The sequence below is a fragment of the Bufo bufo genome, chromosome 2, assembly GCF_905171765.1.
Source record: "Bufo bufo chromosome 2, aBufBuf1.1, whole genome shotgun sequence".
NCBI lineage: Eukaryota > Metazoa > Chordata > Amphibia > Anura > Bufonidae > Bufo > Bufo bufo.
In genome coordinates this window covers 414,607,740-414,635,210 of record NC_053390.1, presented here as the reverse complement: position 1 = coordinate 414,635,210, position 27,471 = coordinate 414,607,740, and the positions used below count along the sequence as shown (strand labels likewise).

The 27,471-nt window shown below is 42.8% G+C and overlaps 1 protein-coding gene across 1 annotated transcript in view; it reads right to left on the bottom strand.

Annotated features, from left to right (window-relative positions):
- The window catches only part of SMC2 (structural maintenance of chromosomes 2), a 46,998-nt gene extending 21,531 nt beyond the window's left edge, over nucleotides 1–25,467 (bottom strand). The window contains exons 1-18 of the mRNA XM_040417298.1: nucleotides 25,382–25,467; nucleotides 22,863–23,047; nucleotides 22,188–22,337; nucleotides 21,290–21,412; nucleotides 20,619–20,657; nucleotides 20,314–20,424; nucleotides 19,886–19,930; nucleotides 19,267–19,500; nucleotides 18,105–18,254; nucleotides 17,792–18,025; nucleotides 15,559–15,718; nucleotides 15,356–15,473; nucleotides 13,649–13,787; nucleotides 13,447–13,566; nucleotides 12,492–12,696; nucleotides 6,871–7,006; nucleotides 3,718–3,842; nucleotides 3,006–3,199 (exon numbers count right to left, since the gene is read on the bottom strand). Of these exons, the coding sequence (XP_040273232.1) occupies nucleotides 3,006–3,199; nucleotides 3,718–3,842; nucleotides 6,871–7,006; nucleotides 12,492–12,696; nucleotides 13,447–13,566; nucleotides 13,649–13,787; nucleotides 15,356–15,473; nucleotides 15,559–15,718; nucleotides 17,792–18,025; nucleotides 18,105–18,254; nucleotides 19,267–19,500; nucleotides 19,886–19,930; nucleotides 20,314–20,424; nucleotides 20,619–20,657; nucleotides 21,290–21,412; nucleotides 22,188–22,337; nucleotides 22,863–23,030 (2,451 nt within the window). The 5' untranslated portion in view covers nucleotides 23,031–23,047; nucleotides 25,382–25,467. The remainder of the gene's footprint in view (nucleotides 1–3,005; nucleotides 3,200–3,717; nucleotides 3,843–6,870; nucleotides 7,007–12,491; nucleotides 12,697–13,446; nucleotides 13,567–13,648; nucleotides 13,788–15,355; nucleotides 15,474–15,558; nucleotides 15,719–17,791; nucleotides 18,026–18,104; nucleotides 18,255–19,266; nucleotides 19,501–19,885; nucleotides 19,931–20,313; nucleotides 20,425–20,618; nucleotides 20,658–21,289; nucleotides 21,413–22,187; nucleotides 22,338–22,862; nucleotides 23,048–25,381) is intronic.
- Between the last annotated feature and the right edge of the window lie 2,004 nt (nucleotides 25,468–27,471).

Below are 27,471 nucleotides of genomic sequence, written 5' to 3'. Positions count from 1 at the left end.
TTTTAAGCTGGGGAATGAAGAGCTTTCATCACATCACAGTATGTTGTCTCAGCAGAGCAACTATCTTTCAAATGAAAGCAAAATCAGCTAATTGCAGTAAGTACCATCAACTCTCTGGAAGGGGTCTAAGGCCAGAGAGACACAAGAGAGTTGAATGCTATAAATTTGCAGCATGTCAACGAGAGGTCCCATGCTGACCTTGCTCATCTTGACAGGATTCCACAGCATTATACTGATTTATAATGCTGTGTAAGGCTACTTTCAAACGTGCGTTCGGGGTTCCGCTTGTAATTTCCATTTGAACACTCTCACAAGCAGCCCCGAACGGATCCGTACAGCCCCAATGCATTCTGAGTGGACGCGGATCCACTCAGAATGCATCAGTTTGGCACCGTTTAGCCTCCGTTCCGCTCAGCAGGCGGACACCCGAACGCAGCTTGCAGCGTTTTGGTGTCCGCCTGGCCGTGAGGAGCCAAATGGATCCGTCCAGACTTACAATGCAAGTCAATGGGGACGGATCCGTTTGATGTTGACACAATATGGTGCAATTGCAAACGGATCCGTCCCCCATTGACTTTCAATGTAAAGTCAGGAGTCCCTATTAATATACTATCAGATCTGAGTTTTCTCCAATCCGATGGTATATTTTAACTTCAAGCATCCCCATCACCATGGGAACGCCTCTGTGTTAGAATATACCATCGGATTTGAGTTAGATCGTGAAACTCAGATCCGACAGTATATTCTAACACAGAGGCGTTCCCATGGTGATGGGGACGCTTCAAGTTAGAATATACTAAAAGAACTGTGTAATAACTGCCCCCTGCTGCCAGGCAGCAGGGGGCAGACTTCCCCCCCTCCCCCTGTATTTAACTCATTGGTGGTCAGTGCGGCCGGCCCCCCCTCCCTCCTCCCCCTAATTAAAATGACCGACCCCCCCATCATTGGTGGCAGCGGAGAGTTCCGATCGGAGTCCCAGTTTAATCGCTGAGACTCCGATCGGTAACCATGGCAACCAGGACGCTACTGTAGTCCTGGCTGCCATGGTTACTTAGCAATTTTAGAAGCATTATACTTACCTGCGATGTCTGTGACAGTGCCAGGCGCTCCTCCTACTGGTAAATGAAAGGTCTGTGCGGCGCATTGCTTATAGCACAGACCTTTCACTTACCAGTAGGAGGAGCGCCCGGCCGGTCACAGACATCGCAGGTAAGTATAATGCTTCTAAAATTGCAGTAGCGTCCTGGTTTCCATGGTTACCGATCGGAGTCCCAGCGATTAAACTGGGTCTCCGATCGGAACTCTCCGCTGCCACCAATGATGGGGGGGGTCGGTCATTTTAATTAGGGGGGAGCCGCACTGGCCACCAATGAGTTAAATAAAGGGGGGGAGGGAGGGGGGCCGGCCGCACTGGCCACCAATGAGTTAAATACAAGGGAGGGAGGGGGGGCCGGCCGCACTGGCCACCAATGAGTTAAATACAAGGGAGGGAAGGAGGGGCGGCCGCACTGGCCACCAATAAGTTAAATATAGGGGGGGTCTGCTCCCTGCTGCCTGGCAGCACCTGCCAGGCAGCAGGGGGCAGTCATGTACACAGTTCTTTTAGTATATTCTAACTTGAAGCGTCCCCATCACCATGGGAACGCCTCTGTGTTAGAATATACTGTCGGATCTGAGTTTTCACGAAGTAAATCAGATCTGGTTATGCAGACGGATCCGTTCTGAACGGATGCAAGCGTTTGCATTATAGGATCGGATACGTCTGTACAGACACCAGACGGACCCGCTCCTAACGCAAGTGTGAAAGTAGCCTAATTCTTAAAGTCCTGGAATCTATTACACTGACATAATACTGTCAGTATAATACCAAAGATTCCAGAACTCTAAGGGCTCATTCAGATGGCCGTATGCGGTCCTCAAAAAAACGCATTACATTCAGTTTTTTTGCTGATCCGTGCAATGGAAGAAAAGGGCCCCATAGAAGTGAATGGGACAGCATCTAATCCACAAAAAAGCCCTCTGGGTTACACAGCATTATAAATTAGTATAATGCTGTGTGATCCTGTCAAGAGGAGCAAGGTCAGGACGGGACCTTTCACTGACACACGCTGTGAGTTTATCGCATTCAACACGCTCGTGTGTCTCTGGCCTAAAGGTATGTTCAGAGGGAAGATTTTCAGCATGGATTCAATGTCAAAATCAGGCCAAAGCTACGTAGAAATCCCTCCCACTATGTTCATTGGGAGGCTATAGGTCATGTGGCGGAGGCTTTTTGCCACTGATTTTTAAGACCACGCCAAAAATGTGGACCCCCCTACAAAGCTGCAGCGGCAGCCAGAGATTTAGCTCCATACAATGGAACTAAACCTAGAGCGGGACCGCATGAAACCAGCAGCAAAGCACAGTGGTTTATGCAATGGGATACGAGGCACGGACAAAATCCTTAATCTAAACATATCCTTAGATAGCAGGCACTACAAGGGCGAAATGTGCAGCCAAAAAGCCCAGTGTGCAGGAATTTTGCTAATCAAATAAGTGCTAGCTGATTGCTATTTGTTAATGGCCATGCAGTCTAATGCACATTGCACAGCCAATAAACAGCAACCAGTTAACACTTATTTTATTAGCAGAATACTTACACTGGTGGCTTTTGACCACATAACCACTGCATTTCGGCTGTGTGGCGCCCGCTACATGGAACACTACCCTTTCACTTTGGGTGTGTGGTGCCCACTACATGGGGCATCAGCCTTCATGGGTCTACTTATTTGCCCCGCAAAAATAAAATGTATTACAGAATCTATAGACAAATGTTCACAACCCCTAAAGAGCAAAAGTCACTACTGTGAATCACGAGTGGGACTGGAGGTTTGTTAGAAGGAGGTTCATCAAAATAGAATGGAATCAGTTTCATAAATTATTAATCCAAGCCATTCCCCTTCTTTGAAATATTACCATTTAGTTAATAAAGTTCCTTCCAATGAAAATAAGAATGTGATACCTACTTGTTGTTTTTCTTTCATCTTCTTATTTGAAGCATCTGCTTTCTTCTTTGCTGCATCTAATTTCTGCTGTGCTTCCTTCAGTTCCTTCTCTCGCTCAGCTTCTGCATTTTTCATCTTGTGCTCCAGCACTTTGTACTTTTCTTCTGCTTTTTTCTGTACCTCCTTGGTTTTCTTCAGAGTTTCTTCACATTCATCTATACCATTGGAAAAAGTCAAGACATTTTAGTTTGTTGAAGTTATTCACTATTTTAAAGAATGTTGTTCTGCAAGTAAGGATAGCATCAGATTATTTTGAAGTGTCACTGCATATTTTCTCTCCCACCAGATCGTACATTGGATGTGGAGAGACTGCTATTGCTAAAGCAAATGTCCAAGTTGGAGGATACCTTGGCAAATGTCCTAACCAATGTGCGCCAGCATCTCTCAATGTCCAAAGTATAATTGGGAATGCTTGGACATATTTGGCTTGTCCCGTTTTACACGCTTCATATTAATCATAACCATGTTTTACACGCTTAATCTTGTATTCATAGCCACAATGTAATACTGCATTTCCCTGCGGGGGCCTGGAGTTCAACTGATCATCAAGTAGGATTCATAGCAAGAAGGAGTTGTACTTCAACATCCTTCTTCGTTAGAAGTAGCAAAGACTGATTATGTCAGTCATTCCTAGATTTGAAGAAAAAAAAAAGCTTCAAAGACAGATTCTCACCAATAGTTTGTTTTAGTTGTTCTAACTCTTCTTGCTGTTTGTGATAGGAGCTTTGCTGCAATTTAGTTTGAAGGAGATCAACTTCCTCAGACTTCATCTCCCATTGTTGTTTCAACTGTCGATACCTGTGAAAAAAACCAAATACCATAAACTCAAAGTTACTTTTACACTTAGCTATACCAGGATTTACTTTTTCTTTAAATTCCCCTCCCCATCAGACCTGTAAAAGGGAAGCATACTTACCTGCTCCCTGAAACACTGTTCTGGCTCTATGAGTCCCGGTGACACATTCCCAAGAAGCACGTAACCCAGAAGGGAAGTGCTGGTTGGAGACAGTCATTGGCTTTCACGGCGCATGCGACCCCTGCATTTGGGGACCAAAACAAAGTGAGGACAGCCAGGGACCTATACGGAGGTGGAACAGAGCACCAATGAGCAGGTAAGTATGCTTCCCTTCACAGTTCCAGAGGGGCGAGTGTGAAATTTAAAAAACAAGTTAATCCTGGACAACCTCTTTAATTCATTAAAGGGAACCTGTCACCAGGATTTTGTGTATAGAGCTGAGGACATGGGTTGCTAGGTGGCCGCTAGCACATCCGCATTACCCACTCCCCATAGCTCTGTGTGCTTTTATTGTGTAAAAAAACGATTTAATACATATGCAAATTAACCTGAGATGAGTCCTGTCCCTGAGATGAGTCCTGTACGTGAGATGAGTCAGGGACAGGACTCATCTCAGGGTAATTTGCATATGTATCAAATAGTTTTTTTTTTTACACAATAAAGGCACACAGAGCTATGGGGACTGGGTATTGGGTTGCTAGATGGCCGCTAGCACATCTGCATGTCCTCAGCTCTATACCCAAAATCCAGGTGACAGGTTCCTTTTAAATTCGTTCATGAATAGCCAAGTCATTGGCCCACATTTACTAATGTGATTGCGCATTATGTTTACTTTCCAGAACACAGGAAACACCAAGTGTATGGGCGACCTGTAGCTGAGGAATGAAAAAAACTCTGCTCCTGATGAAAGACTGCCCTAATAGGGCAGCATATAAACGCGTCGAGTGGACACTACATTAGGCAGGGATCATGCACAACAGGTCATAGGGCTTGACAGTAATATGGGGGTACTACTGGTGGCTACATGCGCATATTAGACCAATTACCTCCTCCTCCCCTATTAGAGGACACTGCCACTAGCTCTGAATTACCTACTGAATAACAGATACACACCAAGTGAAAACAGTGTATCTGAATGAGTGTGATGCAACTGTGGAGGAAACAATGCATCTCCGAGCACCACACACACAGATTCTTTCACTCATTGGTGACAATGGGGTCAGTGGCTGGATATGCATACTAACAGTCCACTACCTTATTGTACCTAGCCTGAATCGATTAGTTGGCGGGTAGCCACTATATTATAATATAGTGACAATAAAACATTTATTTTAAACGTTCTTCTCAGGCAGTTAACCAGTTATTCAGTATTCTAAGTATGCAAACCAATATCTATTTTAGTTACTCGTTTATTGTCAAATAATGTATCTAGCAATGGCACAAATATTCTACCTATTAACAGGGGCAAAAGTGGGAGCCTGGAACACGCCAGAGCTGCATAGGTTTGATAGATATATCTTCTAGCAATGACACAAATATGCCGCCAAATAGGCAACTGTGGGTACAGACCAGAACAAGTTAAGCATCTGGCAAAAGCCCACAGAATCTTCCTAATGAAGAGGCAAACGTGTCAACCGAAATATGGCAGGACTGTGTAAATCTAACAGATGCAGCATCCAATTATGGGACAATTACTCCATCTATGAAAAGGAGCAACGAGGTCCTCTGTACACTAGAATCCAGCAAGCTTGCCTTATATATAATTATTATATGGTTCCTGAGTTCATACCAGAACCAGTAAGGTTTGTCAGATGCTGCATTTGGTGACAGCACTAGTCTGCCTGAAGGGGGGAGGGGGTAACGTGACTGCTTGGAGCACACCATAACTGTGCAGATGTCAGATACAGCAAGAGGGAAAAGCAGTTGGCTGTAGCCTGCGACAGCCGTGTAATCCGCAAACGAAATTGCCACTCCGACCGGAGGAGGAGTGCCATCTGAGACTCCACAGTAGAAAAGACTAAACACTTGGAGAGGTGGAGATGCCCTTAGTTCTTAAATGTCCACATGAGATCGTGTATGGCGGCGGACAGGTGGGTGCTCTGTCCAGAATCAGAGTCCCCGAAGGAGGTTGAGTAGCCCAGAGGTATTTCACCTGTAGTAGCCCTTTCCTGTGTGGAAAGGCCCTAGGGCCACAAGCAGGATCTCCTCCCAGAGTGAGTAGGAGAGGTGGTGCCACCTGGGCGACAATTTAAGCTGGAGCACTTGCCTGTGTCACAACCACAGCCTGGACAGGTCACCTATGCCCTGGGCAAGGAAAGAGGAACAAACCAGGGGAGCCACAGACAAGGGATGCAAACTGGACACAAGGAACAGTCTACAAGGGCAAGCACTGAAGAACTCCACAAAATGGCACACCCAGACTAAAGGGGAAGAAGGGGGGAAAAAAAAAAAAAAAAAAAAAAAAAAAAAAAAAAAAAACTTCCCCCACAGAGAAAGTGGTGGACAGTAAGCATCAAGGCAACCTCAGCGGGGAGGCACCGAAGACAACAATAGTGACCGATGACAGAATATGGAGAGGAAGCGACCTCAGAAGAGGCGACCCTTAGAGAAGCTCCTGGAGTCAGAGACAGTGTGAAAAAGTCACAGCCAGGTGCCAGAGTGAGAGGAGAGGCTGAGAAAAGGGAAGGGAGGTCCAGGGATGAGCAACAGGTGCCCAGAGGGAAAAAGTGGCAGGGTCTATACCGATGGTGCTGTGTCCCCCAAAGATATTAAAGGTGTTGGCCCATCTCTGTCTGATAGGTGCAGGTTGCAGTGAAGAAGAGCAGATTGCGCCATTTTCAGAAGTCCTCTAGAAATTAATGGGAATCACGGTCATCGCTTCATGCACTTCTATGGGGCTGACGGAAATAGTCGAGCCAGCGCTCACTTTGCAGGCTATGTTCTAGAGGTACAGACAATACAGAAATTGGGGGCCTTATTGACAAACTGTGCACTATTATAAAAACTACAAAACGAAGGTCTACATTGTACCTTTCAGCTGTATTCTTAAGGTTAGTCAGTTCTTTCTCCACTGTCTGCAGCTCTGCCTCCTTTGTTTTCAATTCATCCTGGACATCTTTGATCTCCTGTACTTTAGACAACACAGATGGGGCCTGGGAACGGGCACCTCGGGGTAAAAAGTGAAAACTCTTGGGTAATGTAGCGTTATCAAACTAACTTACATCACTTTTCAAAATCAAATTGATCTATTTTTTTTTTTTTATTAATTCTCATTTTATTGAACAAAAGAGATGAACATTACAGCTTGTAAAACATGTTCCATTTCCTTTAACAGATATCCATACAATGCACATGGCTGAAATATAGTTGCATTAGATAGTGTTACACAATAGATAATCAAAAAGACATCGGAATCTGGGGCCAGTCCGCCCTACTCAACATGAGTAGTGCAACTAGTAACTGCTGATATAGGTTAAGACTCCTGGAGAAATGTTGTGAATCAATATTCCAAATATAGAAAACAGTATGAACTCAAGGAAAGACTGGGGAGGTGTGGGGTGTCGACCTAATTTTCAGTGTATGCTATATTTTGTGGAAAAGCTTATCTTTGGGGCTATAGGCATACATGCGAGCCAGTATAGACTTAGAGGGAGGCAATATAACTAGCTTCACTGCTAGAATTCCTCCTAACACCTATCTTATTCTAAGCATTAGCTCCCTTCTATTTCTTTACCAGGCTTTGCAACCACTTACATATGTCCCCTTCATCTAGTACCCGAGGACCCAGTTGTGTGCCGATTAGGGTCTCTTTTCTCTTTCATGTGGTTCAGCCAAGGTTGCCATATTTTCAGGAAGGTATCTCTATTCCTATTCTCCCACCCTGCCAGTTCTTCCATATGGCACAAATTACTCATTTTCTCATACCACATAGTTATATTTGGCGGGTCTCTAATGCAGTCATATGGGTAGCTAGGTTGGATTTGGCTGGCTTAAAACCTCCTTCTGGCAACCAAAGATGGATTAATGGGCCAGATAGTTTTATCTGGGTGGAGTATATTTGGTTAATAGCCCTTTCTACCTCTGTCCAAATCTTTTAGGCATTAAGTTTATTCGGTAAAGGAACTCATGAGTACAATACCATCTAGAGTTTATCTTAAAAGAGTTCTCCTGAACTCTTATACATCTGGAGAACCCGTGTGAGTGGGACAATATAAAATCTCTGCTCCGATCATCTAGTTTAATGTTCAATTCTTTCTCCCAGGCTGCCAAATAAGTGGGTCCCTGCTGGTCCAGGTTGGTCAGAAGTGGTTTATAAATCTCTTTTAAACTTGTTGCAGGTTAATTAAAAGTCCCGTTTTTGCAAAATGTTCACATCGTGTATTGGCCCGCTTGTAAATGCTATGAAATGGTCTGATGTCTGAGGATCTTGACAGATACCCTACTCTGATCTTAGAAACATAGGACCAGACATCAGATGCCTCTATAGGTAAAATATGAAGGGGGGGGGGGGGGGGGGGGGCACTGGGGAAAAGCGTTTACTGCCTATGTTTAATGCAGCTGATCTGCAACAAATTGATATAATACTTCTGGTAAGTTCACTCAATAATTCTTGTCTATTAGGTAGGGGGCATTATACCACAATAAGTATTCCCTATTGTTTCCCAGCAATGCTTTTTCCATGTCCATATGTATAGGCACTGGAGATGATCTTTAAAGTGCCAACCATCTTTTCAGGTGTATGGCTTGCATATATGTTGCGATATCAGGTAGTGAGATACCACCATGTTTCCTTCTTTTTTTTTTTATAAGCAGGGAATAGGGCAATCTGGATATTCTGTTGGCCCAAAGGAATCTGCTAAAGATTACTTTTAGTTTGTTGAGAAATATACTAGATAAGGAAATGGGAAGTGAACGGAAAGTATATAGCAGCTGTGGGAGAATATATGTGGTCAGTATATTTTTCCTACCCAACCATGACAACATGGGTATTATGGGTCTAGAGAGAAAAGACTATCTTAGCTAGCAAGGGAGCGTAGTTTAGCGGGAATAGAAAATTTGGATTGGCAGGTACCACGATACCTAAATATTTAAGCGCGTTAGGTGGCCATATGAGTGGGGTCAGGTCTTTAATTCGTCTTCTTTGGTTAGGGGATAATTTTTGGTTTTGGCGAAGAACACAGCATGTAGGACTCTGCTAATGTTGTGTCTACCTTCCTCCCCGGCACAAATCCTACCTGTTCTTCCCCTACTATTTCAGGCAGCATATTAGATATCCGTTGGGCTCAAAAGTTTGGCCCACCATTTCAGGTTGGTGTTTAGGAGGGAGATGGGTTTATAGCTGCTACACATCTCCGGACCCTTTCTCCTTTATGGATAATAGTGATGTGTGCCTCCTGGGCATGTGTAGGAAGGGCTGAACCATGAAGTAGTGAGTTACAAACTCTTACAAAGAGCGGGACTAAAGTATTTCTGAACTTTTTATAATGTGTTATAGGGAGTCCATCAGGACCAGGGCTCGTATAGTGCACAAGATCTTATCGACCTCTTCACTTGTAAAAGGCTGTAAGAGTCTTGATTTGTTATCCTCAGTGTAGGGATTGTGATAGATTTAAGGAAAGAGTCAGTGTGAGTTTTTAGTTGGTGGCTGTCAGTTTTAAATGTTATGTCTTCCTTCTCTTAGTTATATAGGGCAGTGTAAAACCTACAAAATTATTTTACAATGGATGGGGTGGTAGTGAGCCTATTACCATCCTTGGATTTAATAGCCTGTATGAATGTTTTATTTCTCTGGGATCTCAATAAGTTAGACATCAGTTTGGAACCTTTATCACCATGTGAATAGTACTTGAAGCGTAATGCTTGCATTATTTTAGCTGTTTTAATGTTTAAAAGGTCTTTCAATTGGGTACGTAGGGATTTGAGGATGTCCTGTACATCTGTGATTTGAGTTGTTTTATGTAGACATTCTAACGTGGCTATTTGTAGTAACAAAGAGTCTATTTGCTGGGTCCTTTGTTTCTTTACCTTAGAACCTAAACTAATGAATTCCCATGTAATGACAGCTTTAGGAGTTTCCCAAAGTATAGGAGTTGGAGGAGTGTCATTTGTGTTAAAATACTCTTGAAGCTTTAGTTCTATGTATTTCCTATTGGTTTTATCCTCTAAGTGTGGTGTTAAGGCGCCAGGTCCAAACTCTAGGAGGTAGGTCTAGCAGTTTCATTTGCAGTTTGACTGGAGCATGGTCAGAGATTGTGGAGGAACCAATTATAGCACCTAGAGCTGTGGATAATGAATTGTTGGAGAGAAATATATAATCCAGGCGCTGGTAAGAGCAGTGAACATGGGAAAAGTAAGTGTAGTTCTTGACTTCCGGGTTGAGGACCCTCCTGACATAATGCTAGTTGCAATTTACAAACCAGTTTTTTTAGATATAAGCAGAGTTTTTGAAGTGGAGTCCATAGTGTGGTCTATGGCTATATTAAAGTCTCCACTTAGTATTAATGTACCTGCTGCAAAGAAAAAGCCACTGCACCTGCTTGACATTAGGAGCATATATATTATCCAAGGTGACCATGTTATACAGAATTTTACCTTTGGTGAATAAGTAACGCCCATTTGGGTCTACTAATTTGACTGTTAGAGTAAACGGTATGTTTTTACTTATCCCCATGGAGACTCCTCTAGCTGCCGAGGAGTATGTGGTGTGGAACCAGGTCGGGAAGCATTTGCTGACTACATTGGGGATATGTCGATGTCTGAAATGTGTATCCTACAAGAAGACTATTTATGCTCCCTCTCTTTTAAGCATGTGATACACTTAGCTCCTTTTCTGGGGGATATTCATCACGTTAATATTAAGTGAAAAAAGTGTAACTTTGGCTATTATATATCAGTTAAGATGCTATCAAATCTTTGAGACACCAGGTCGACAGACGGTAAAGGAACAGGGGGGACATAAGTATTAACAAACATAAAGGGCTTTTAGGCCCTATCGAAGCATCTCTGTGTACTTTTGCTGTGTGAAGCCTAATGTATGAGGCCTGGGGGATGACATAGGTGATAGAGCCCAGTTAGAACCAGACACTCCACCCGCCCGGCCAATGTTATGCAACATAGACCTGCCTGCATTAACGTTCAGAAGGCCTGAGTGTTGGGGGCAGGTTGGAGGGGGTGCTGCCGCAAAATCTCGCCATCCCCCACCTGGCCCCCCGCTGAACCATACTTTAACACATGTGGTTGAATGTAAAGCATATCTAACAAAAACTAATGGTCAAAGTTAACTCCGGGTGGAACCTGAAACAGCTTAGCGGCATTCAATGGTCATTCGACTACCGATATCTTATTAATATTGTGGGTAGATATCGAACCCGTGACTTAAGGACCGATGCATCAGTCCAAAGGTGCTGTCTTCTTTCTTGGAGACTTGAATCTCGTTGTTAGTTGCCACGGTGGAGGAGAAGATAGTTTCGGCCGATCTTCTGGTGTAGCTGCAGGGAGCCACGATGGTATGTCCAATGGGGCAATCTCCAGCGATTCCCAAACTTTGGGTAGATCATCCGGATGCCTCACTATTATATGTCGGCCATTGATTGTGGTGCAGAGTCCAAAAAGGGAAACGCCATCTCATAGGTAATTTCTTTTCTCTCAGCTTGGCTGTTAATGGGCAGAGGGCTCTGCGCTTAGCTAGTGTGCTGGCATCTAGGTCCTGAAATATGAGAATCTCATGGTTATCCAGGAGAATGTCGTCATGCTCTCTTGCGGTCGTCAAGATCTCGGCTGTATCTAGGTAATTTAGCAGAGCGCAAATTGTGTCTCTGGGTGGGTCTCCCATTGGAGGTTTTGGCCTGAGCTCTCTGAGCCCGTTCAATAGGTATGGCAGCGGCGCAATCTTGCCCCACTAGTAGGGAGAACACTCAGCGTACAGTCTGTTAGTTCTTCGGCGGGAACAGATTCTGGTATGCCTCTCAGTCTCACATTCTTCCGACGTCCTCGGTTCTCTTGGTCTTCCAGGTAAAGGTATGCATTATTTATCTGTGTACGTAAAGTTTGCATTTGAGATTGCATCCCCCTCTGTGTTGCACAATTGCTGACTGGGAGTTTTCAAGCGCCTCAACTCTATGCCCCATCTGCTTCACCTCCATTTTGATATCAGCTAGCTCCTTCATCAGACAGAGCTTGCAACAAGGAATGTTTAAGGAAGGATCTCATTATAGGCATTGGGTCCCCTTTGACTTACACTTCGGAGAGAGCACAGGAGCTGCCGCCATCAGAATCCTCCTCATGCTCCTCCGAGCGGGCTTCAGCAGACACCATTTTACCTCGTCCAGTCGGGGAGGATGTCTTCTTACTTAAGCATTTATTTAGATCCCCTTGTGGTTTCTTTGCTCTGGGTGAGTAGTCTATATCTCTGCATCTCGCCTTGCTTAATTTGCCCATGTTCAGACAGGGTTATCATCAGTTTTAGCCGTAAGGCCGGGCAGTGCGGTGTGGAGCTCGAGGTTTAAGCGTCCACCCCATGCTCTGCTAGCTCCGCCCCCCAAAAATTAAAATAGTTAAATCAAGTAATAAAGACAACAAAAACTACCACAGGCAGTACTTACAGCAGGTTATTTTTAACCACGTATGAAAAAAATGATATTGACTAAAGTTACCTCCACTAAGCGTTCCTTGTGGATCAAAAGTATCGCCTCCGAGAGTCACAGTTTTGGTTAACACTCGTTTGTCAAAGGTCACCTTTTTAGCATTGTCCAGTGTGTCACAGACCAATGTGGTTCCAAACACATACTCCATGGCTTTTTGCAGCTCTGACTCATATCCAACCAATGTAAGGGCAAGATGTACATTGTCAGCGCCAACCTAACCAAAAAGAAAAAGTTTGTTTTTGCAGAACAGATTTCATTTAAATGGGGATTCCTGGACTATAATATTGCTGTCCTTTCCTTATGATAGCCTATGGATATCAGATCGTGTGGATTCGGCTGTCTGACGAAGAGGTGGTGCTCTGTTTATCATATATAGTCTCATACAGTGTTTGTGCCTGGTACTGCAGCTCCAGCCTATTCAAGTGCATAGGACAGAGCTACATGTAGCATCACACACAGTCATTACAGACTATACAGCATTGTACATGGTAAAGAAGTCACAGCATTTGCCCAAGCAACATGGACCTAAACAGCTTATCAATGCGGGTGCTGGGCGTTAGATCCTCGCCAATCAGATCTTGAGGTCTGTTGTAAGGATAGACCATCATTATTAAAGTCCCAGAAAACCCCCTTTAAAAGGGCGTACGTCAGTCAGCCGACAGCGCTTCGGGTTCAATGTATGAGCCACATCACAGCCCATGCATGCCCTCTGCTGCGAGTGATGACTGTAGCAGCCTCCTAGTGGGACACTACAGCCGTACTCAAAACAGACAGGAGGGGGCCTTTAGAGATGCTAATACACTGAGCCTGACGCACTGAAACTTCTGAGCCTGCCCCCAGCATTCAAAGTGATTTTTTTAGCACAAGATTGACAGGGCCAAGTATTTTGCATTGACAAAACGGAGACTCCTTTTTAACGTAATTGTTGCCTCATCATCTGGCCAGGCTCTGAACAAATACATACCAGATTTTTTGCAACATTTATGGCATCAGCTCCTATACGCCGTGCTGAAATTTTATTGAGAGGAATGATTGTAAGCCTCCGCTTCAATTCTCCTTTTTCCAGCAATTTTTTACCTGTAACCTAAAGTGTACAAAAGAACAATGAATCCTGTGGATTTCACCTACATATATTTTTTAAAGCCTAGGTTATAAGTGAAAGTTACCTCTGTATCAACCACAACGTTGTACAGTCGACCTCCGGCCACCACTTCTAAGGCTGTTGCAGTAGAAATGTCTTTCACAGAGATCAGTGTAGCTACAAGACCCTTCACACGGTTTTTATCCCAACCCTTTTCTGGGTCCCTATGAAGAGAAAATACAGCACAATCATAGATAAAATACACACAAAATCAGACACTGATGGAGCCACTTCCAGAAAGTGGCGCTAAAGAGATGGTTGTTTTTCTCTGGGAGATTACTCTTTGCATATTAATTTCCCATGGAGCATTACCACCAAGTCACCATACAAAGCTGATCTCCTTAAGGAGAGCCAGTATCTCCCTAAGTTGCCAACTGATGCATGACAGTTATGTAACTTCTGGAAGACATTAAATGTGGACAAGCGACAGAGTTTGCGCTGCTACACCACAACTAATGATAGTTAATGTGGGCACGTTGCAGGATGCAAATTACAGTGAAACCAACAGCAGTTGTTTATGGATGTGGATAAAAAAAATTGTGTATCAGGTATCAGATAAACCGCTCTTAAAATGTGCCTTTGAAGAACTAATACCATGTGTTAAGAAATTGAGCACATAACTAGTATACATGTTGTTAGAAATGGCATTAAAGGGGTTTGCTGGTCTCTTTATTGATGGCATATCCCTCAGCCTGCAGCACCATTCATTGCATGTAGCTGGTTACTGCAGTGCTGCTTCCATTTACTTCAATGGGACCAGTCCGTCAGTAAACTGCTCTGTCCACCCTAAAACTATGGATTCAGATGTAGTTCTGGCGCCAACTGCCAAAGCTACTGCAGAAAAGCTAATCGCGTCAGATCCCCGCCAAAAAGATGTTGAGGGCGTATTATGAGGCTAGGCCATCAATATAAAAGGACTCGAAGACCCCTTGCATGAACAATTTAATAACATTGCAGAGAAGCCAAATTACTGTAATAACTCTGTATAAAAATTTACCATTGCAAAATAATTTTACATGGTTATTATATCTAAAACATCATTAAAGTGCAACGGTCATTTTTAATTTTAATTTGTGCTGTAAAAGTGATTTTTATTATATCTGTGTTACCTGGCCTATTTGCTTGCAGAAATCCGGAACAGAACTGGCAGCCCAATTTAGAAATGCCTAGTCTTGTCCGCAAAACGGACAAGAATAGGACATGTTCTATCTTTTTTAGCTAGGTCACAGAACAGAGCAAAGGATGTGGACAGCACACGGAGTGCTGTCCGTATCTTTTGCTGCCCCATTGAAATGAATGGGTCCGCACCCGTTCTGGAACAGATGCGGACCCGTTCATACGGTCGTGTGAATGAGTCCTAACAGGGTACTAGTTCATATCAGTGCGCATCAATCTCTATCTTCAGCTGCAACTCTGCTGATCAACCGGTTGAAGAGACTGCGAGTGCAAGGTCTTATTCAATGATGCATGCATGAATGCATGCAGTCTAGCTTGTAGAGGCGGTGCAGTGTAATTACCTTCCTCTCCCGTTTACTTCAATGGGACAAACTGTTGTAATTTCGCTGCACTGCTGCTACAAGCAAGATGGCGCGCAGGTAAACACTGATCAGAAGGGGTGTCAGGATTCCAAACCTTGCTGATCTGATACTAAGGACATGTCCTTTTTATTTTTTAACACCGCACAGCCCCTTTAAGCAATTTCTACAACTATGCCTGTAGTGATGTGACATACCTGTATTCAAAGTGAAGGCTGGAAAAGCGAGCCATCAGGGACTCATAAGCCTCCCTAAGGCGCCCAACATTCCGAGATAATTCCCTGCGTTTTTCCGAAAGCTGCTCCTCTTTTCCATCTAAATATAAAGAAATTATTTATAGCTTTCCAAAAATGATAAAATCCTAATAACTATAAATATCATGGTAATGAAGACCTCATACCTTCATAGTTGAGTTTCTTCAGTTCGGCTTCAAGTTTCTCCTTGTTTTTCTTAACTGCTTCAAACGCCTCACTGTCATTCTTGTAGCCACTGTCCATCTTCTTTACCTCTGTCTGCTTGGTTTTCAGTTCCTGCTGTGCATGTTTCAGTTTCATCTGAGCCTGGATAAATAAGAACAATTTCATATATATTAATTAATTATACAGAACCCTTTTACTCAACCAGAGAATCAATTCTCCTGTAGTTACTTTGCTAGCAAAAGAAAATAGTACCCGTCAACATGTAAGGTGTGGTGGCTGGAGGCCACCATTAAATTATAGTTGGAACTTATAACTGGGTCAATTTTGAGTAAAGTCTATTTGTTTAAAGGGGTTGCGCAGAGGTTTTATACCGACGACCTATCCTCAGGATAGGTCATCAATATCTGATAGGCCAGGGACCGACACACCCTCTGATCAGCTGTTTGAAGAGATGGCAGCGCTACATTCCAGCCCTGCTTCCTTTTCATTACACTGTCCGTCGTCTCCCTTGGAGCGGTAGCGTAGTGTAATTACAAGTACTCGTTCCATTCAAGTGAATGGAGAGAGTACTTGTAATGACAGTGCACTACTGAGACAACGGGCAGTGTAATGAAGAGAAAGTAGTGCTCGCATGGAGTGCTGCCTCTTCGTCAAACTGCTGATCGGCGGGGGTGCCAGTCCCCAGCCGATCAGATATTGATGACCTATCCAAAAATCATACAATTAAGACCAAATACAATTACAATGCATGAGGGCAAACAAACTAAAGTGGAAAATGCCTTATTATGTAAAACTGAAACAACCAAAAAAAGTATACATATTTGGTATTGTCGCGTCCGTAACAACCTACTGTATAAAAATACCACATGATCTAACCTGCCAAAACAGCTATTTTTTGTTACCTTGCCTGACAGTGTAATATAGAGCAACCAAAAATCATATCTACCCTAAAATAGTACCAACAAAACTGCCACCTTATCCCGTAATTTCCAAAATGGGGTGATTTTTTGCCGTGTGCCCGTACAGCAGTTTACGACCACATATGGGGTGTTTCTGTAAACTACAGAATCAGGGCAATAATAAATATTTAGTTTTGTTTGGCTGTTAACCCTTGCTTTGTTAGCGTAAAAAAATGGATTAAAATGAAAAATCTGCCAAAAAAGTGAAATTCTGAAATTTCATCTCCATTTTACATTAATTCTTGTGGAACACCTAGGGTTATCAAAATCAGTATGTAAAATCAGTTTTGAATACCTTCAGGGGTGTAGTTTCAAAAATGGGGTAATTTTTGGGGTGGTTTCTATTAGGTGAGCCTCACAAAGTGAATTCAGACCGGAACTTCGAGGCGTCTTCGAGTCGCAGGCTGGTGTGTGTACGCAGGCGCGATCTAACGGCACGGCGGGGCGCAGAAGATTGGGCATGAACGATGCCCGGAGGATTGAATTGCGCAGGCGCAGGATCGGGACTGGGGAGAGTTCTAGCCGCCGCCCAGCGAAGTGAATAATGATGAGCTGGGCGGGGCTTAAGAACGGCAGTTGGGAAGGCTGGCTGGGCGCATTTTCACATGAAACGCCGCCCCTTGGGCAGATTGCTGACAGGAGAAGCAGGTTATAAAACTTTATATTTCGCTCTTTATAAGGTGGACAGGGGGGATACTTAAATGCTTTTAAAAGACTGTATAAGACCTGTAATGAGATATATCTAACTATATATGCTGTTTTGGCCTGTCAGTGTCCCTTTAAAAAGTGGGTTTTGGAAATTTTCTGAGAAATTTCGAGATTTACTTCTAAACCTTCTAACTTCCAAAAAATAAAAACGGCATTCACAAAATGATCCAACCATGAATTAGACATATAGGGAATGTAAAGTAATAACAATTTTTTTTTTGTTATTACTATCTATTATAAAAGTTGAGAAATTGAAATTTGGAAATGTGAAAAATTTTCAAAATTTTGGGTAAAATTATTATTATTTTTTTATAAACAACTCCATTTTACCACTGTCAAAGTACAATATGTGACAAGAAAACAAGCTCAGAATGACTTGGATAAGTAAAAGAGTTTTAAAGTTATTACCACATAAAGTGACATGTCAGATTTGCTAAAAATGGCCTGGTCAGAAAGGTGAAAAATGGCTTGGTCCTGAAAGGGTTAAATGTTATTCCAAAAACATTATCATCCCGGTAGGCAAAAGAAAAAACTCCAAGAACCTTACTTGCTTAGCCTCAGTTTCTGCTTTGCTGATGTCATTTTTGCACGTCATCATCTGTCCTGCGAGTGTAGCCTCCTCACCATCCTCATTACTGGACAAACCTGCAGACACTGCATTGAAATGTTGCTGTGCAGCAGTAAGGGCTTCCGCATCCTTCTGACTTGTTTCCTGCAGGGTGCTGAAGCTGTCTGTAATCTTCTTAATTTCCTTCTCTTTGTTCATTAAGGCCTTGGCATCCTTAAAAAAATAAAATAAATTATGACAGCTCTATATAAAATGGACCGATCAATTACAAAGGTTTTAATCACCATCATACCTCTTGCATGCTCTTGACCAGTTCTTTTTGTTTCTTCTCTTCACCTTTCATGTTTTGTTTCTTCAGATCCAAGGCACTTTGTGCTTTAGTGTCAGCTCTTTGAGCTTCAGCAAGGCCTTCCTCTAGTGTACGTAATGCACCCCCAATTTGCTTTAAAATAAAGTAGTTAACATACATGTATGTGCATACAAAACTACATAGGTAGTCTAATACAATACAGTATATGCTACAGGTAAAATAATTTTATACACAATAGTCTTCATATAAACTGAAATTATTGTAAAATCTGTAAACTAAAACAGACTACCAGATTCCTCTGTGTCTCATGTCAGGCTATGATGTGCCATGAAAAGCTGCGTCTAAGAATGGCTTGACACAAGTGTAATGATGCATACTGAAGAGGACCTGTCACCCATCCTGACATGTCTGTTTTAGTAACTCCTTGCATTCCCCATAAGTAATGTTATTCAATTTCTCAGTTATTGATACTAGTTTAATTTAGTTTATTAATAAATCTGCAACTGGGTGTTACCAGTTTGGGAGGGGGGAGTCCATGAAGTGTCTCACAGTGATTGGACAATGTTACACTATGCACACACACAGGTAACAACCTGTTTACAATTCACAAGAAAAAAAACTTATTAACAATAATAGGGGAACGGACCAGAGTTAAATGAATGCTTGCTCCAGAATTCAGTAGTGGTGAGACATTCTCTTGTTAGAACCTCACGGTTGACACTGGACATCCACCTATTATCAGCTGCAGAGAACAGTCACCCACTGATTGTAGAGGATGTCAGAGTTCAGGCTGCGAAACAACTTTTGAGCAACTAATTTTTTGAAGACATAGCTAACAAAAAGGCATGTCAAAGTGGACAACCTCTTTAGGCTAGACTCAGATTCCAACAGAAATACAGGGCAGTTTACGGCTGCATGCAGTGGTAAATTACAGAAGCCCGACAGACCCTAAGGGGCCTGCTGACTGACTGTGTGCGGTATGTGCCAGATCCGGGCCTTCTTTTTTTCCTACACTGGAACAGAAAATGCACCACATACGAGAACCCAGCCTTAGTACTGAATTTGACACTTGTAATATTTAAAGCAGATAGAAACTAAACATTTTGAAAAGCTTTTACGATACTGCTTCAAAAATCAGGCATACCTGATCTCTTTTTTTCTCCAGCTCTGCTATCTCTTTGCTCAGTTCTTTCACCTTCCGGTCATTCTCAGCCATAGTCTCCTGAAGTTTCTGAATGGAGTCCTGCATTTCCTTCAGTTCCTCTGCAGAACGCACTTTGGTCTCCTCGGCACAAACAAACTGATAGGCCACATAGAGACGACTCAGATGCTCAATTTCTCTTGTGATCTTCTGGTATTCCAAATAAGAGGACCTTTCCTATGAAAAGAAGGCAAGAAAACAATTATATACCTTTAGAATCTGTGCAGTTGCATATATTGTACGATTGAAGCCACTGTAATAGCTTTTAGCGAGAAGGTGCTACACAAAGTCTAAGTAATTCAAGGATAGAAACAGAAATAGTTCCCTGTAACAAAAAACAATTTTTCAAATTAACAGGTTTCTAAAAAAAAAAAAAAGTACTAATATTGGCTGAACTGAACAGATCTAATGCAATACTGGCTAGTAACCTTTTAATATTGTTTGAGAATAGTGGTGAAAACCACTCCATATGAGCACGTTTCACTAAACGTTAGTCATCATTTCAAGTGTCATTTCAACGTGCTATACTCAATAGGGTAGAAAGCACAACATTTACGCTTACCTCCTTAAGTTTGTGTATAGTTGGGGTGATCTCTTCCTCCAGAATCTAGAAAAGAGAAACCATCTTTAAAATTATCACTGCAGTTTAAAGAAAAAAAAAAAATACTTTAGATATATCATACCGACATATCAAAGGTTTTCATCCATAGGAGTCCGAGTGCCGAGACCCCACTGATTACTAGAGTTTCCATCTCCTGCAGTGTGGAGAGAGAATGCTTCTCTCCCCTCGTTCTAGTGATGACAGGGAGTCTCAGCACTCAGACCACCACCAATCAAAACCTTTGATAAGTTGCTATGACATACTAAAAGTTTTTCAAAGCACAGGTACACTTTACGGCATGTTATACAAATGTTAATATGTATCAGGAATAACTTCTCAAATCAACTGATAAAAGGCTGCTCGTGGTTAGTAAGAATACCACTATTTACCGTCTGGATCTCCTTCAGCTTGGCTTCCTTTTTCTCAATGGTTTTGTGAGCAGCTATCTTCTTGCATTCATACATTCTGGTGCCTGCTGCCTCTTCGATCATAGCTAGAATCTAAACACAGAAGCATGAATACTTCCTCTTACAATGTGTAGTAGACAGAAAATTCTGAGCCAAGACAGAAAAGCAACACATTAATGCAATACAAGAACATATCAAAATATGTTTACACATGTTCAACTTGGAGCCCAATTGCAGTACTATTTCTGAACCAGGACTAAAAGTGCCATAAAGAACAATATATTTACCTCTGGAGGCTTCATATTCAAAACCTTTGTTATCCTGCCCTGAAAAAAAATAAAAAATAATAATAATTATATATATATATATATATATATATATAAAAAATATAATATAACACTCACTTGCATACTATGAAATACACCTTACAGGGATAAGATATATAGCAAATGTTTCTACATTGTAATATTAAGTCTATAATGAAATATAATATATCATGAGATGTAAGTTGGCAGTTTACTTAAAGGGCATTTCCAGGCTCCCGATAATTATCTATCCTATAGCTAGGTCATACCATTGAATAGGAGGCCGTGCTGCAGTAACCCAGAAAAGCAACTACAGTTTGAACAGAGCTGTGATCCCGGCCCATTCAAATAGCACCTTCCAGCATCGGGGTCTACAGGGGACAGCTCATCAAGGGGGTGCGGGGTGTTAGGCCCCACTGGTTGGATATTGATGACCTATCCTGAGGAAAGGTCATCAATATCAGGAGCCAGGAAAACCCATTTGAAAGGGTTCACCAGGACATTAGAAAACCATTGTTAATGAATTGATAGTACAGAGCTGTAGGGAACCAAGAGATAAATGTAAGCTCTTGTGGCAACGATCCTTTGTTTCTATATAAGAATGATGGTCCTAACTTGTTCACCCAAATTAACATCCACATGACAGTACATACCTGCATGATGAGAAAGTGAGGATTATTAACATTGAGACCAACAGAACAGAAAAGATCTTGCACACGAGTGTTGTTTGCATTGACTCCATTGATCAAATATTTATTTCTGCCTCCAATGACAACCTTGTAAAGAGAGAAGAAAACCGTTAAAGGGGACCACACACCGTGACATAAACCCAGCTGACATGGGAGATGTGCACTTATCAGCAGAATTTAATGCTCCTTGTCCCATCTTTATACATGGCCCAAATCCAGAGAAATAAGTGTTTTAACGGTATGCAAGTTAGCCCCTTGATGCAACGAGGGCTTTACCGCTGCACCATAGGCTCAGCTCATTGTCTTTGCCAGTTGTGCCCTCACCACTTTGATTGACAGGGCTAAGCAGTGAATAGGTAATTGTGCCTGGCCCTGAGATCTCAAGGCAATGTGTGCACCTCTTTGTTTGGCGCACACACTGTAGAGTAATGAAGCTCGCAGGGTGGATGGATGCATGTGCAGTACAGGTTTCATCACCCTGGCGAGCTTCAGTACTGTACAGCACGTGTGCCAATCAAAGAGGTGCACACACTGTCAACAGATTTCAGGACTAGGCCCAATTACCCTTACATTGCCTGGCCCTGTCAGTCAATGCAGTGAGGACATTGCCAGCAAAGAAAATAAGCAGAGCCTTGGGTGCAAAAGCAAGGCCCTCATTGCACCAAATGGCTAATTTGCATAACATGAAAAGACTTATTTCCATAGATTTAAGCAGAGTATAAAGATGGAACAAAGTGCATTAGAATCTACTGACGAGTGCACATCAGCTGGATTTATTTCAAGGTTTGAGGTGGGGGGGGAAGGAGAAAAAAAAAAAAAAGCCTTGTGCTAGGATGTGTTTAAGTATTGAAGTATTACATACCTGTCTTGTCACGGTAATCTCATCATGTGCCTCAAATCCTAGAGGGCTCTGTTTCTTGTCAAGATTCTCAAACGTAATAGATACTGTGGCCTTTGTTATTCCAGCTTGACCATTTTTATACACAAGATCTTGCAAGTTGGAGGCTCTTACCTTACAAAATTCAACACAAAATTGGAAAGTTTTATAAATCTCATCAAAGGCTGACGCAGCAAAGCACGTTCTAAAAATAGGTATGGGAGCCGCGTCTATCAGACACTTAAGATATGTTATAAATGTCCGAGTTGGTTTTGATCTGCATTCGAGCCGCATTTTTTGCGGCCCCATTCACTTCAATAGGGCCGCAAAAGATGCGGACAGCACTCCATGTGCTGTCCGCATCTGTAGCTCCGTTCCGTGGCATCGCAAAAATTATAAGGCATGTCCTATTCTTGTCCGTTTTGCGGACAAGAATAGGCATTTCTATAATGGGCCTCCTGTTCTGTTCCACAAATTGCGGAAGGCACATGGGCGGCATTCGTGTTTTGTGGATCCGCAATTTGCAGACCGCAAAACACAGCAACCCGTGTGAACAAGCCCCAAGTTGGGGATTGCAGGGAGCTAAAAATACTGTCGAGTGCATGAGTACAAGGAGAGAAAAGTCTGTTCCCATATAACATCCACATGTCCGTATTTTACCTGGGTTAGATTGGAGATGCCAAGAAGAAAGCAAATGGAATCCAGGATATTGGACTTGCCACTGCCATTGAGTCCAGTAATGGCATTAAAGAGGGGATCAAAGCCATTGATCTCTGTTCTCTGGGCATAGGACTTAAACCCCTCGATAACAATGGACTTAATGTGCATCTTTTTGCTGGCTCTGTCTGTAAGACAATAACATGTTATGTACATATGACAACCATTGGTACATGCAGGGCAAGGCAACAATAAGACTACATCCTGTCACCTCCACATATGAGGCCACATACTCCCCCGCCTGTGCTGATGGTCCACGAGGTCCTGAATCAGTATGTGCTGCTCTAGCTGGCTGCAGTGCATATGTGGCGGTATGGCTCGTCACGGACGCAGCCAAGCTGCAAGGAATGCAACTAGTGTCACATTAGCGTTCGACATCTCCAGGAGGGAGCAGCCTGAAGGCCCGCCGGTCCCAGGCAGCTTCCAGCAGTGCCACATCCAGACAGCTCCGGTAGGCTGCTCCCTGCTGGAACAGCCTGCCAGAGATGGCAAATAATAGTGTGAAAGTAGCCTTAGAAAGCATTGTTGTTGTTTTTTGCTAAATGATGTCATTTGCAGGTTAATGTGTATTCTGATATAGCCTTTCTTTTAGATAACGTCCTTGAGGGTACCTGCCCACGATGCAGATTTGTATGCTGAAAATCCACACTATTTACCACAGTTTTGGTGCATTTTATGCAGATTTTCCATTTGTTAACAACCACATTGAAGTCTATAGGAAAGAACAGTGTACAGAAGGCTATTTCCCAATTCACGCAGCCGGTCAATATCCGCATCGAAGAAAAAAGCAAAGAGTCTATGAGATCTGCCAAATCTTATTCACTGTGCTGGTACTGTATTACGTCGTCATATTTTTGGACGAAAATCCGCATCGTGTGCAAGTAGCCTAAAGGGGTTGAATGAGATAATTAAGACTCTCGGACTAGCCCTTAAAAATCTCAAACAATTGCCTTACAACAACTGATGTTAGTTATTCTCCCTCCTTTCTCCAGTGTGAACCTCTGCGACGACGGTCCAGTCCTCCCGATGCTGCTTGTTTAAAAATGACAGCCGTGATGGTATATACCCAATCACTGTCCTCGCCTATCTATCCTGAGGGCAGTGATTGGCTGCAGCGGTGACGCCAATACTCTAGGTGCTCCAGACCTTGCTCCTCTCTGCTGTGTATGGACACAGAAACTTACCACAGACAAGAAATGCAGCTTGTAAACAAAAGGCCGTACATCACGGCCCAAAGATCATAATGAAAAGTGTCACCATCATAAAAACTGTATCTGGGGGTGTTATGGGTGTGCATGCAGGTCAGACAGCTTTCAGAATTAGGCTACATGCACATGACCGTATGTGTTTTGCGGTCAGCAAATTGCGGATCCACCAAAAAAAAAAAAAAAAATGACATCCGTATGCCATCCGTTTTTTTTTTTTGCGGATCCATTGTAACAATGCCTAAAACGGACAAGAATAGGACATGTTCTATATTTTTTGCGGGGCTACGGAACGGACATACTGATGCGGACAGCACATGGTGTGCTGGCCGCATTTTTTGCTGACCCATTGAAATGAATGGGTCCGCATCCTATCCGCAAAAAAACGGAACGGACACGGAAACAAACAACATTCCTGTGCATGTAGCCTTAGGCCTCCTGAACATGACAGTAGGTGTCCCGTGGCCATAATACACGGGCACCGTTACGTGTGCATCCCGCATCACGGATGCAGACCCATTCGCTTCAATGGGTCCGCAAATACAGAGATGTGGAACGGAACACTACGGAGTGCTTCCATGGAGTTTCGTCCCGTACCGCAAAAAGATAGAACATGTCCTATCTTTTTGAGATCCGCTGCCCCGCGGTCTACAGGGCACACACGTTCGTGTGCAGGAGGCCTTAGTTTGTAGGGGTTTCCTCCAGACACTCCAAAAGACATACTGATAGGGACGGCGAGTGATGGTGATGTCTGTAAAGCGCTGGGGAATATGCATGCAACTCACATTAAAATCAAATGGGAAAAAAAAGGTCGCCTGACACACAAACTCCATCAGGTGTGGATTTTTTTTTACGACTGTCACACAGCAACACCATTGACAATCATTAGATCCTATGTCGCGGTGTAACCCCAGCCACACGTTTCAGAAAACCGTATACATTAGATACTGCCACATAAATCAGATTAGCCATTCGGGAGTCTGCGAAAGATGGGGTGCCTTTCCATGGGGGCTGCCATATTGGTTGTCACCCAGCTTTCCTATAACCTATCAATTTGACGGGATAGAAAAGCATTGGGACAAAAGCAGAATAACAACGCAGTAAGCAAACATCAACCTGACGCATCATGTAACCGCCACAAATGAAGCACAGTACAACTCCGCGGCGCTTACTGTAGCTCTGAGCGCTCCCAGAACCAGAGGACAGGCACCGAGGAGGACCCAGAACCAGAGCACAGGCACTGAGGCGCACACTCACCACAAGCTCCAGGGGCCGGACATACACTTTCAAGCAGAGCGCTCTTTTCGCGCCCGGTAAGTTTGCATAGAAAGCTGTAAGACCATGCGGAGGTGTTCCCAAGAGGGCCTGATTCGTTTCACAGCTAAATGCGGCAATAAAAAGCACTTGCGCCGAAGAATAATTATTTTGAAACAATGAAAAGGAAAAACATAAGTTTATTTTCAATACGGTAAAACTTCCCTTTCGAAATTGTCGTTTCCATACAGCTCAATAAACAGGCATGGCAAGGACAGCCCGTCTGAGGGAACGCTCCTTCAGTAAGGCCCTGACAGGGCGGGCTGTTAATTTGAATCATAGACAAATCTAGTGCTAGATTTGTATTGGTTAGAGCGCTTAAACATCACGTGACATGCCCGGGTTCAGCCATCTTTATGAAGGGCACTTTTTTCCCTTTTCTTTTTGATTCTACAAACAAATGAGAAATAAGGTACAACGTATACAATTCACTGTAACGTTTGTATCTATATTTTAGGTGTATAGGCAAAACAAAACGTGAATACCTACGGAAAGGAACCCGCAATGTTCAACTTTGACCAGAAGGTGGCGTTTAAAGCATTATTGAGATCTTGTGTAGATTTTTAGTCGCAGACGTTGCTGACCGATCTGTATTCCAGTGAGGGGAGAGTTAGGCTAAACCCACATGTTGAGGATTTCTTGTGGACATGCAGTAAATCTGCAGCACATCCAGCAAAATACAAGTCTATGGTATTTTTTGTGGATTGGATGCAGATTTGTGTAACCCTTTCAAGACCCTGATATTATCCATTCAGGTATTTTAGTTTTTTATTCCCTGCCTTCCTAGAGCCATAACTTTTTTATTTTTCCATTCACATTGCCCTATGAGTGCCTGTTTAAACTTAAAAAGAAAAACTTTGGAAAAAATAGATTTTTTCTTTCAACCCTCATAATTTTTTTATGTTTATGTCTGCAGAGCTGAGGGTCATTTTTTTGCGGGGCCATCTCATTTTTATTGGTACCATTTTGGAGTGTGTATGCCCTTTTGATCCCTTTGTACTTTTTTTGGGTTACGCTGTTCACCAAACCGGAAAAATACATTTATATTTTAATAGTTCAGGCATGTAGGGACGCGGCGGTGCAAATTATGTTTAGTTATTATTGTTTCTTTTTATATTTTGCAAAACTGAACATGTGATCATTAGATTGCCCTTAACCCCATTCACGGACATTAGCCTTGGGCGTCTGCTGTTTAAAACAGCAGGAACCCAGTAACTATGGTGCCTGCTGCGCCATACATCCACACCACATACGAGCTGTGTGAACTTACCATAGAAGTCTTTTAATCCGGCACGGTCCAGAATTTCTAGTAATCTGGCATGTGACAAAAAAAACTTGCTTGCCGGATTATCCCGAATTTACCTTTATAGTCTAGAAGTTTCAGGTGGCTCCACAGAAGTTCCTAGAACAGGGGTCAGCAACCTTTGGCACTTCCAGCATGCTTCACGCATTTCAGTGGGAGTTCTCACAAGAGCAGCGTAAGTTTGCATGCTGGGAGTTGTAGTTTCACAACAGCCAGAGTGCAAGAGGTTGCCTACCCCTGTCCTAGAATCTACAATGACATCCCCAATACAAGCACTAGGGGTGCAGAGCAGCAGCAGGCATGCTTTAGCATAATTACTGATCTTGAGGATCTATCACAATCACTTTGTGTGTGTACATATGTTCCTAAGCACCCTAGTTGAATGCCAAATTATCAGTATTTACTAGATATTGTTGGTATGTACATTTTTGACATTGCTTAGTTCCCCACATTTTCTGCCCAATGGATATGTTGATTTCCAAAATTCCTTGTTATTGCAGTGTATTTCAAAATTGTCCAACAATTTATCACTGTACATCACATGCAACCAAAATAAAAAAAGAATAATTGCAAAAGATATGATGAGGTAAATTCCTGTTAATCTGGCATAAGATTTTTTTTAAGTCTCATTACAGATTATTCGAATAATTCGGTTGTCCAGGATTTAACTTTTTTCTTTTTTTTTTTTAAAGCCCCAGGAACATGACTTTCTTCACCCACATGTATAAAA